At 35.8% G+C, this 12475-nt stretch overlaps 2 protein-coding genes across 2 annotated transcripts; one reads left to right on the top strand and one right to left on the bottom strand.

The window, feature by feature from the left end:
* On the bottom strand, window positions 115–1964 carry LOC18612203 (oxygen-evolving enhancer protein 2, chloroplastic). Its single transcript, XM_007048864.2, has 4 exons — window positions 1568–1964; window positions 833–1065; window positions 699–749; window positions 115–552 (listed from the first exon to the last, which is right to left on the bottom strand). The coding sequence occupies exons 1-4, from the start codon at window positions 1821–1823 to the stop codon at window positions 292–294; spliced, it is 801 nt and encodes a 266-aa protein (XP_007048926.2). The 5' UTR covers window positions 1824–1964; the 3' UTR covers window positions 115–291.
* On the top strand, window positions 3361–9484 carry LOC18612201 (reticulon-like protein B8). The gene is made up of 6 exons (XM_018128401.1): window positions 3361–3574; window positions 5196–5389; window positions 5465–5645; window positions 5778–5919; window positions 6504–6573; window positions 9091–9484. The coding sequence occupies exons 2-6, from the start codon at window positions 5206–5208 to the stop codon at window positions 9258–9260; spliced, it is 747 nt and encodes a 248-aa protein (XP_017983890.1). The 5' UTR covers window positions 3361–3574; window positions 5196–5205; the 3' UTR covers window positions 9261–9484.

Raw genomic sequence — 12475 nt, 5'->3', positions numbered from 1 at the left:
TTCTCGGTTTTGAGCGTCACACTTGGGGAGAAGGCTCATTTTCCATGGATAAGATTCAACCATCTTCACACCTGAGATGGCTTTGATTTCAAGGGGAGGAATAGAGAGGTAATATAGCAGAAGAGTTCATCCTTAATTTATGTGACGAGAATTATTCAGATATCCACAAGTTTCCTCAGAAAGACAAAAATAGAAAAGAGAAGCCTTGGAGGGAGTGGATGATAGAACAAACTCAAAGCCAAACATCATAGCTTCTAAGAAGATTTACATAAAATCTCTGCTTAAGTAGTTTTAAGCAACGCTGAAGGAACCTAGAGTGCTCTCCACAAACTTTCTAGCTCCCTTAAACCACCTCTTGTCTCCAGCTTGTGCCTTGCAAATGTATAGCTTGCCATTCTTTACAGTAGCCGAAATTAATTGGTGCTTGCCACCTTCATCTCCATCAGCAGTTCTTGTCAGCACGGACACGATGTAGTACTGTGTCCCACCAATGACAGGAGTTGAACTGTCCATTATGTTCGCGACTGCCACGGCGTTGGATTCAAAACCACCCTGACCAATTCAAGTAAGTAAGTAGACATTAAAAAAGAGAAAGGAATTGAGGAACACAAAACATCAAGTCTATGATGAGGTAATGGTTCCCAAAAGGCTGCTCCAACTATGTTGAACTATCCACTTTTGATATGTTAGTTAATCACCTCAGCATCAGTTACACCAGCGTATGCTTGTTTGCCAAGCAGATAGTCCACCTGCAATGATCCATGAGAAGCAAATTAATCAGCAAACAGTAGTATATTCTTAGTTGTTGAAAGGTTCAACTCCGGATATGTACATTTGCGAGGAATTGCTCAGGGGAACCGAAGTCAGTTATGGACTTCTTGTCAGTTGGAGTGACCATGACAGCAACATAACTGTTAGGGTCGAAGTTGTCCTCGTATCTCACGACTTGACCTGGGAACTCAACCTCTTTGCTTGGGTTCCATTTTGATGGAATTGACAGCTTGAACCCATCCCCATTGATTGTCAAGAAGTCTGTGTTTGTTTTTGGCTTACCAAATACATTTGCTGCAATCAACCACAATTTTAAAGCTATCATATCTGAAAATGATCATCTCTAAAGCAATTCTCCCTATTTTGCTTCCCAGGATACCATTATATATCCTCGTAGCATTACATGATATTATACCACTAGAATGATGCTCTGCACAAAAAACAGATATAGGAATGAATGATGACCTCTAAAGCAACATAATTCCCATAGATTTTTCTCATGCAGATTTCTCCGCTGCAACCTGCAATAATCATGATCTGGGTATCTTCTCCCGGTGCAAAAAAAATTAAGATTAAAGTAGCATTTTTCCAAAAATAAAAAAAAGGAATTACGAAAGAATATAGCTTGATTCTTGGCGAGTTGCAACAGAAATTCAAAACGAAAGGCATAATTCTTTATTTAATTGTATGTACTAGTTATAGAAGAACATTAAGGCATTCCATATTCGTAATGCACACTATTTTCTGACATGACAAAACAAATTCAATAGTACGACGAGAAGAGAAAGGAAGTTACCAGCTTCACCATAGGCTGCATCAGCAGGAGAAACCTTAGAGCCAACTGCTGCAGCACCAATGAGCACAGTGAGGGCCATCCTACGGGAGACAAGGCTTCCATCATCCTCTTGGACCGCCTGCTTCTGAGCCCTGCACACTGGCTGGCTAGGCTTGATGTTTGCAACTTGGCGCTGTGATGGTGATGGTGATGGTGATGATGATCTGGTTGCGGTGGTGAGTGCACGGTGGTGCAAGAAGCATGCGGTGGAGGCCATGCTGCTCTTTTTCTCTTGATGATTTACACTTAGAAACTCTTTTTCAGCTTTGTTTTTGTTTTTGTTTTTGTGTATAAAGCTAACAGAAAAATGAGAGTGGGACGTTCTGGTCTTTCGATATGTGAAGGCAATTGGCTCGTCTTTGGATATTGGATCACGAGGGAGGATTAGATTATGGATCTCGGATAAGGCCCTTGAGGCTCTTACTTGTGCCACGTGGCTTTCCTTACTCTTTGCTCTAGTCCACGTCGGATTTCATTTTGGATTACTTTGCTTGGAGGGCTGACATGGCACAACCCATTTGCCAAAACACCCACATTTCTAGAACTATTATGATTCTACATTCTCCACTCAATACCATTATTGTACCGAGACGAAAATTAATTATTATTAAAAAAGTTTCGTTGAAAAAAAATAAATGTTCATAAATTATAATTATTATTATTATACTTATGCCATTTGTAAGTAGCTAAATCATCGAAAATCAAATAAAATAACGTTCCTTTAAAATATTATAAGCAAATCTAACATAAGTAATAGAAATTTCACTAATTTTATTGTAAATTTTAACACGCGTTAATGTTAATATAATAAAATTTATCAATCATAATAGTGAGTTCAAAAAATAAAATAATATTAATAAATATGATATTAAAAGTGTCTCCCAGTGAATTGATGCACAACTCGCATAAATTTTAATTAATTTTATAAAAATTGAAAATGACGTTAACATTTTAAGCCTCGAAATTAATATATTAAATAACACATTGTACTCAAATAATTAAGATATATATAGATATATTTGTTTAAATTATGAATTACAATACACATTTTTACTGGGCTTGATTTTGGGCTTAAAATCAAGGGATTTGGGTGGTCAAGTAATAGATATGGGTCGTATCTATTGGGTCTGCTTCACACCAGCTCTGCTCACTCCTCTTTTCTTTCTTTTTCGTTCTTTTATATATATATATATATTAATACTATTTTAATTAATTTTTTCATGAATTCAATTAATTTATCCAAACAAGGGTACGGTAATCTCGTAGGCCCACCCACCTTTTAAGTTAATCCAAACAAGGGCACGATGTTAAACAAAAAAATCAAAACAAAATCAAGGGATGTTCTGCTCATAGTCATCTGCTGCTTTTTAAGTCCGGCCCCGGCACCAAAAGATTCCACGTTACAATCAACGACGCCCAAAAAGCATATTAACTTTTAACCGCCCAAAATTTCTTCATGATAATTTGTTGCTATTCGAAATTAAAAAAAATTAGCAAAAAATATATAAAAGATAACAAAGGAAACATGTTGAAAATATTAAAAAGAAAATGATTATTGGAATTATTGTGTTATTAAGGCTTTGTTTTGGCAAAATTGAAAAAAAATTTTGAAATTTTTTTTTTATGAATGTAAAACATTTTACATATAAAAGAAAATTGCATTGATTAACATAAATTATTTTTTTTTTTACATTCAAAAAATAATTTTTCAATTAAATATTGTTCTTATATCCCACCCGAAAGATTTATAAAGGACTAGGAATAGAATAAACAACAACCCGTCAGAGCAGGCATTCAAGGCAACGGCCATCACGAAACCAATAATGAAACCACGTTTTTAATTTTCAAAGTTAAACTCATACTAACGTAAAAGTAAAAGCCCGGCATAAATAAATATCTGATTCCTCCATCCGTTTCTTGTCAGTGTCACCCCACTCTCCTCGAACAAATCACCAAGCTCTCTTTCTGGTTTGTGCTCTTTTGCTTCTCTTTTTTTTTTTTAACAAATATGCTATTTTCTGCATGAATTGCAATTCATTGATCATGTTTGTTTTTTCCTGATATTTGATTCCGGTGAAATCCTTATTTTTAATTCATGGGTTGTTCTTTTTTTTCAGTTCTTCTTGTGGGTTCTTTTTGTTTACTGATTTCTCTTGTTTTTGGTTGGGTTGTTGGCTTAGCTGCTGCCCTTTCTTGATCTTGGAAATTGAGCATGCTAATTTTGTGTTTGCTTTATTTCTACCCTTCTTTTCTTTTTATTTTTCAAAAAAATTTTTATGGGTAGAGTTGATGTACGGAATTACAGTTCAAAAATAGGGTTAAATAAGTAAGAACAGAGCTTTGGAGGCTTTGCTATATTTGCGTTTTGGTTTCTGAAACAAGGAGTTAAAAAGGGTGCTTTAATATGTTTATGCAAGTAAGTAGTCTATATTGTGAAAATGAAGGCAACTTTAAGTAGAAGGCATTTGGGGCATTTGGAGCACTTATGCATTTCTCTGTAGACTGTCGTTTAGAGGGGCAAAGTCTTTACCAAACGCTGTGTAGGTGGAACACAAATGACAAAGAAGTATTTAATAGAAAGGATATCATGAAACAACTCGATAATTTGTTAGAATTTGAGAAATTAAAACATCAATGATCTGCATGCCTGATCTGTTCAAGAAAACAAAGCATCATGGAAACATTCTTTGTGGTCAATGTTAGCTGCATCTTGAAAATTGGATTTCTACCTAGTCTAACCGTTTAAATTTTAAATCAGAATGGTTATTATATGGTATAGATATAGGTTTCAATTTCTAAAATTTAATACCCAAAAGCCATGTGTCTGATAGGCAGTATCTCAGATGGAAAAGAATAGGATGCAGTCGAAACAAATGCTACATTTAATTTTCATCAATAATAGAGAAAGACTTCTTGCTGTGCTACTGATGTGAGATGTAAGTTATGATCAACAAACTGTATTTTGCTTTGGCTTTTGCTAAATAAATCAAAACATAACAATTGTGCAACCAACATGTAGTGTGCCTTGGTCTGCTTAGATATTACCTTTAGCAACTAGCAACCGTGGGTCTCTTGCAAAAGGATCAACCAGGTGTTGGAATTGGGTTTCTTGAAGCTATATCTGTTCCAAGTATCTTCCTACTATATCATTGGTGTAGTTGCAGTTTTTGACGATAAAATTTGTCAACTCTTGACAAAAAATGATATTTGAGCTTCAGAGGAAAGAAAAAGAAAAAATCACATTGTCTTGAAGTAGTGAAAAAGATTTGATCTTATAAACATCTCACGGTGGATATGGCATGGGATTCAACTAGCTAAGTCAAATAACTTGGAATTGTTTCTCATATTCCAGTTAAGTGTTTATATGTGTCTACTGAGATGCTAAAGCAAAAAGGGTTTTTTTTTTTTTTTTTGTCTGGTAATGGACTAAATTATCAAACCTCAATGTTTGAACTCTTTTTCCAAAAGTATATTCAAAATATACTATTAGAAAGGGAGTGTTAAATTATTTGTTAGATGTTACTATATTGATGGGATTTCAAGGCTGTTCAGTTTATTCTTGGTGAATAATTTGTCTATTTTCTTGAAGCACAAGAACAATGCCTGAGAAAATAACATCAGAGGACTTTTTGAACAATCTAGCGGAGACCATTGCTGATAGTGTTTCTAAGCAGAAATCTGTGTCTTTTTTTGAGGGAGAGAAATCAAACTCAGTTGTTTCTAGCTTCAATCGGCTTTTTGGACGCCAGAGGCCTGTCCACCATATTTTGGGGGGTGGAAAATGTAGGACTCTTCTACTCTTTTCTTGAAATTGCTATAAAACACGTGTGCTGATACATATTACTGCAAATTGTGCAGCTGCTGATGTTTTGTTGTGGAGGAACAAGAAGATCTCATCCAGTGTTTTAGCTGGTGCAACAGCAATATGGGTTCTATTTGAATGGCTTAATTACCATTTCCTGACTCTGCTATGCTTTGCAGTGGTTCTTGGCATGCTTGCTCAGTTTGTTTGGTCAAATGCCTCCGGCTTACTTAACAGGTAACTCAAAGATGCATGCTTTTATGTGGTCCTTATGTTTTACGATTTGTTGTTTCTTTAAGGTTTGGTAATCTTGTGTGCTGCTGATGAGTTTTCAATTTTTCTTTGGAATAAATTACTCCATGGCAATAGGTCACCTTCTGAAGTGCCACGGCTTTTTCTGCCTGAAGAATTATTTGTCAGCATTGGTAGGTCACTTGGTGGTGAGGTGAACCGAGGTTTACACTTTCTTCAGGATATTGCATGTGGAGGAAACTTGAAACAATTTCTTGTGGTAGGCCTGCTTTCGAGATTTTTTTAGTATTTTTCTTTTCACAGCTTATGTTTGCAAAGTAATGGTCCTTGCTGATCTTTGAACCTTTTGAAAATTCTGGCATAAATTGTAGAAATATTTAGCTAACTGTTTAGCCATGTATCCTTAATGCATGGAGGAAGAAAAGTTGTGATTGATTTCTTTATGCATTCTATTTATTGTGGCATTCTTCTCTCTTTCTTGAACTTGGTTGTCTTTTATATATATATAATTGATTGTAAATATTTGAAATCTTAAATTGAAATATGTCAATAAGAGGTCCTTAATAACAATATTATTAATGCTTGCAAATTTGCCAACTTAATCCTAAAATAAGTTTGAAAATAAAATGAAATAATATTTTTTGAACAAGTTTCAGCTCAGATGATACAAAAGGAACAAAATAATTGCAATATTTTAAGCTTTAGAAGTATATTGTCAACTTTGCTTACAATCTCCCATAGTATGTGGAGGGAGAACGTTACACTCAATCTGCATTCCTAATAACTTTCATCTGTCACACTTGATATGTTTGAGTAAATAATTAATGATCAAAATGTTTCCAGGTTGTGTTAAGCTTGTGGGTTGCTGCTGTTATAGGAAGTTGGTGCAACTTTCTGACTGTTTTGTACATTGGTAAGAAATCTTACTCATTTTATCTCACCATAACAGTATATAGATCCACCATTAAAAGTTAAAAAAAAGCCTGGTAGTATTATGATTTGTGGTCATGTGCTTTATACATTGTTAAGCATACTAGATTTTGCTCGTGTGTGGAACAAATACGTTGCATGTAATTGAAAGTTAAGAAAGGGACCCTATAACTGTGACAAGAAGTTGCAGTGCTGTTGATATCAAGTTGATTTCTGCAAAGATTAACAAACTCTCTCCTTGGGTTTGTTGGTGCCAAGTAATTTAGTTGTTCTCATGGTCTTGATTTCTAGTACAAACTGATTATCTATTGGGTTTAATTTTTAGCTGATTTTTCTTGGTTGACACAACATGAGCATGTTTGTTAGGTGCATGCATGTATAATCACTTGCCCTTTCTCTTTGTTGCATTCATCATCCTATATTGAAATTTTTACCTAAAATAAGTATTGCCTCAATACTTGGTCATGGTCCTCCAACCAGCAAGTAACATCAATGCAAAATAAATTTTTTCTCTCAAGTAGGAATTGAGATTTGCAAGATTTATTCTATAGTTTAAAAGTTAAAAATTATAAATCATAATTAGTGACTAAACTTTTTCATAGTGGGAATTCTAGCCTCTGAACTTTTATTTGTTTCAATCAAGTTATTCTATCTAATTGTATCCTAAACTTCTGATAATTCATGCAATCGAGCCCCATCAGACATTAAGGTATGTAAATGTACTGTTAAATGTATCCCTTGGCATCTAATATGGCAATTGAATAAAGAAAATGTGTTGACATGGAAACCTTTTTCGTTTCTGAGTTCAAATTTTACTAGTTTCTTCAAATGAGCGAACTCAATATTTGAGTTACAAGTTCCCACGCAGACTACATTTTACTTTCATTTTCCTGTTCTCTCTTGATTGCCTTTTCCTTCAAGCTGCAGACCAGCAAGATTGCTGACATCAACCAGTTTAGGTTTGACTTGTCTAGGGTAAATCTGGCTTGCTGGTGCTTGTTTGGTGCCAGAATGGGTGGATCTGATTAGCCTAGGCTGCTTTCATTTTTGGTAGGCTAGATCTAAACTGGCTGGCCTGGATTAGACTTGTAGTGGCATGTTGAGGTCAAGCTGGATGGACTCGGTCCTGTTGCTGACTGATCTGGTGGCAGTATGGCTGGATTTGGCCAGCCAAGGCTGTTCTAGTGCCAAGTCCTGGATTGCATTTATAAACAATCAGACCTGTTGTACTGCGGGTAGGAATTTACAAATAGTAAAAAAATTTACAGGAAAAAAGGAAGGAAAAAGGGAAAAAGGAATGAGTAGCCCCTTTCTGAAAACTGTTAAAAGGCTAAAAGGTCTGTAATGAAAGGGGAAAGAAAAGCGGTCTGTCTAGGCCTCTTAATTCAAATAATGAGTAGCCCCTTTCAAAAAACTATTAAAAATGTTGAACTCAAAAAATGCTATGTCAACATTTCTTCTTTTCTCATTGCCACGTTAAACACCATATCATATACTTAATTGAGATTTATATCATTTAACAATTATTAGACTTGATCACATCAAGCATAACAAGTTTTGTTTCATAATTGGATGAAAATAATGGTTTCATGGCTACTCTTGCCAAATAAAAGTTCAGTGGCTTAAATGAACATTTTGAGATAGTTCGGTGGTTAAATTGTGCTTTGTTTGAGCAATGAAGTACTTAATCCAAAATTGGATGTCCACATTAGAAAAATTCCTTGAATTTATTGTTTCTTATAGTAAAATTAAAATGATGTTATGTTATTGGTGTTTGATAGTTTCTAATATAAAAAAGTGAAATAATATATTAAAAATTAATATTGAATATAGAAAAAGTAAGAATTGTAGGTATTCTCAAGGGTAAGAGGATATAGTTTTGGAACATCCCAAAGTAGAAAAATGATCATTCAGTTTGGTACAGGAGTAGTATTTAACCTTCTTCCTTTGATTCTTTAACTGTATGCTGGAGCCATGTAGATACCTGTCAATGTTGGCACTATTGGCAACTAGATATTTTGAAAATGGAAAATTCCCCTCTCTGAAATGGGAAATGTTTGGATTATTTTTCTATGAATTGCTTTTATGGCCTTCCAAAGTGAGGCCTGTAATCCATAAAGCAATGGAGCAGATAACAGTTTTGCCCTTGAGCTAGTGTAATCAATTTCAGCATTTAACATTATTGAAATTGTGCTTTGCTGGATGTATGATCAGTTTGGTGGGATACTACTCTAGCCAAGTAAATTTTCCAGGGATTTTTATTTTCTTGGTATGGTGATGTAATGATGGCATGCTCTTTCACATATGACCAATACATTTGGTTCTGGAGATGCTTATCTTTTTTCCATCTTATGGAACAAACCAGACACCTATTCTTTAATTTTTCCAGGATGCTGTTTTCTGTCGTACATATGAAACCTTTATCTTCCTGATAAATGTCCATGTATATGTTTCTATGTGCATTGGTGTTTGACCTTGAAGGTTTTCTTTTCCTTGTCAGGTTTTATTGCAGCCCATACATTACCAGTCCTCTACGAGAGGTATGATGAGCAAATCGATAGCTTTGTTTACAATTTCCTTGACCAGTTTCGGAATCAGTATAAGAAGTTGGATGCTGGTGTTCTGAGCAAGATTCCCAAGGGAAAGTTCAAGTTGAAGAAGCATGATTAGGTACAGTTGTTCACATTCAATAGATCTTCTGAGTTTCTCTAGCATATCTTAATCGTGTTGGGGATACAATAAAGCAGTTGTCATGTGTAGAATATGTTTGTGATATGATTTTTGAAAATATGGTATGTTGTTCTTGTGACATATCACTTTGGATCTTGGAATTATCTTGTTAAGGTCCGTTGCTTGGATTAGTTCTCATTAATATGTTAAATTTTTTGTTCTGAGATCATATTTGCAGTAACTCGGCACTAACTCTTTGTCATATACCACCAAACAAAAACATATAGTTTGCCTAATTGTCAGTGTTTCAAGTCAAAATGATTAAACTATCATTCTCTGTGTTCTTTACGGAGCAAAGCTTAAACTCTTTTAAGTCCGCATCTTTCCCAGCAGCCAACTAGTTTTGCGTGAAGACTCACAAGCCAACAAACGGTCCATTCCACCACAGATACCGATTCCACGAGCCCATCGATGCCCTGCTTCCAGTATCTACCCTGTCTGGATTCCATCAAGTATCCAGTCCTTTGCCAACAATTCTCTCAAGTCAAAAAGGTGCAACCATTACTAAAACACAATTGCCATAAACCATTCACAACTCAGGCAAGCCATCGAGAGAAAGACCCACCATTGCATAACCTAAAACATTCACAAGTATAAGCAGCTTACTTCTTGAGCAATCTGTAACAGCCCCATTTGGATGCCCATTGACAGCGGTGCCTACACTGATGGCCTCATTCGAAGCGGCCTGCAACCAGGAAGATATGTTCCACCGGCTTTCCAGCATACAGCTGCATTAAAAGCCCAGTAGTGCCAAGCGAAAGCTCCCTCAGCACTCTTGCGACATTCAATCCTCAAATGGCCAATGTCAGCATGAATCTCCACGGCTGGCCTCACCTGGATCATCTGCAACCTGTCTAGGGTTTGTCCCGCTAGCTTACCTCCACAGGAGTTCCCCACAAAGGAGCTCCCACGTCCATGCCACAGCCACACTTAGAAAATCCAAATCATGCCATTCCTACCTTTCTACCTACCTACCTACCTAATATCACTCATTCCAACCATTCTACCTAATCTCTTCTGCTTCCAGCACAGCCCACCTCTCACTCTCATCCACCCCCCTCCTCTCAGCAAACAATGTCAAAACTCTCATTCCAATCTAATCTTGCTTACCACCCCTCCACCTATCTGAACCCTAACCTTGCCATCCCCTACAACTACATCCTTCGAGAGCCACCATCCAGAAACACTGAACAAACTGTCCCCCTCCGATTCCCTCCCCAATCCTCCTAGCCCCACGTCTACTCAATCGTGAGCACCCAATAAGCCTGTCGGACCAACGCACTATGACTCATCCACTAACACCAACCATTCCTACCACATCCGATCCCTTTGTAGCTACCCTCAACCAAATCAACCCGGAGGGCAAGTTCAGTGACGCCCAAAGTTTGTGTCGATGACATGGTTGAAGAGAAAAAATCGAGAGAGTGTGTAGCATTGCATCCATTTACTTTAATTTTTCTATACACAGTTTTTGAGTTTTTTACTTGTGATTATATACAGGACGTTACAAAGTCAAAAAACGATCTAGAAGTAGATGGATGCAGTTGCCACACACTCTCTATCGATTTTTTCTCTTCAACCATGTCATCCACAAACTTTGGGTGTAATCGACTTGCACTGTGGGTTGATAATTGCAGCAATCATAATACTTACCTTGGTGTTTTTGCTGCGACAAAGACTTCAGGAAACGTGTACGCCATCCTCCCCCAAATATTGAAACCGGGACACCAAGCAATAATCCACTACATCATCAGGCCATGCAAAGTCATCCACCGGAGAAGCAATAGACAGCTGCAGTACCAATCTTGGCAGGGAGGGACCATCGTTATCTACAAGAATGGAGAAACTAAATCGAACTGTACCCATTGTGCGATATGCTTGTAAGAGTTGAAGGATGGAGATCATTGTAGGGTTCTTTCCAGATGCAAACATCTATACCAAAAACTTTGCATACATCCGTCGCGAGTTAAAGATAGGCATTACCCATTTTGTCGTGGTTCTTTCCATGATTTGGAACCAACCACTTAGATTGTAGACAGTCCACAGATTGAGGATGGATTGAAATCCAAATTTTTCTGGTATATAATTGCTACTAGTTTAAAACAAAGGTTTGATTTTATTCCAATAAGCTTTAATTAGTAAGTCACTTTTATATTTTATTAGTATTTAGTACCATTAATTAACAATGGTTCAATCAAACCAATTAATTAAACATGATATAAACGTCTGTTAAGTTATATATTCATCATCTGTCATAGTAAACATATTTTTAACTTTGAAAATCAGGATTAGCCCTTTTAACAAGCTAAGTTTAAAACTTTGGTTTTCTTTTTCGTTTTATATCTCTTCTTTCTTTGACCTTTTTATTTAGCTCCCCTCGATACTGTTGGTGTATTTTCAAAATCAAAAGTTATGTCACAAAATGAAAAGCTATCTGAGCTTAAAATTTATATCACATAAGTGACATAGTATGACTATTGGATCGTAGGTAGGTTTTTCATGTAAATGATTATATCTCTTAGTAAAATGACATCCAAAAGTTATGAGATAAATTAAAAAAACATCACGACTCAAAAGTTTAAATATGAAAGTTATCGTTTCAAATTATACCTTAAAGATTATGTTTTATGGAATGAATAGTTGTCATTTCATAAGATGATTATTGAAACAATATCTTTATCCAAAATTTATGTCTTCCAAAATATAAAGATGTCTTTTAGATAAAGTGGTGTCTTAATCAAAGAGTTGTATCTTGAAGAAGAGACACTTACAAGTCTATATAAAAGGCTTGTTGCCAACCATTTTGACACACTAAAACAAATAAGACAAGTACAGAGAAATCAAAAGAGATAGAAGTGTTATGTTCTAAATATAAATATAAACACTTGAGATTTCATCATCTATCAAAGGAATCCAAATTCCTTATAATCTACTTGCTGCAGAAAGTATGCTTTAAGGCCGAACAACTTTGCAAACCCTCGAATGTATCTAGCAGTCTACGCTTGTAAAGTGTAAGACGAAGTTAGACATTGACTTCATTGTATTCCTAAGGCCATTCACATTATTCCCCTTTGTATATCAAGTGGTGGAGGCGAAATCAGTCTTAAAGATAGCGTTTATTAAAAAGCTCGTCTTGAAATCAATTTTATTGGTTC

This window comes from Theobroma cacao, chromosome 1 (assembly GCF_000208745.1).
Source record: "Theobroma cacao cultivar B97-61/B2 chromosome 1, Criollo_cocoa_genome_V2, whole genome shotgun sequence".
Lineage (NCBI taxonomy): Eukaryota > Viridiplantae > Streptophyta > Magnoliopsida > Malvales > Malvaceae > Theobroma > Theobroma cacao.
This window is presented reverse-complemented; position numbering and strand designations above follow the sequence as displayed.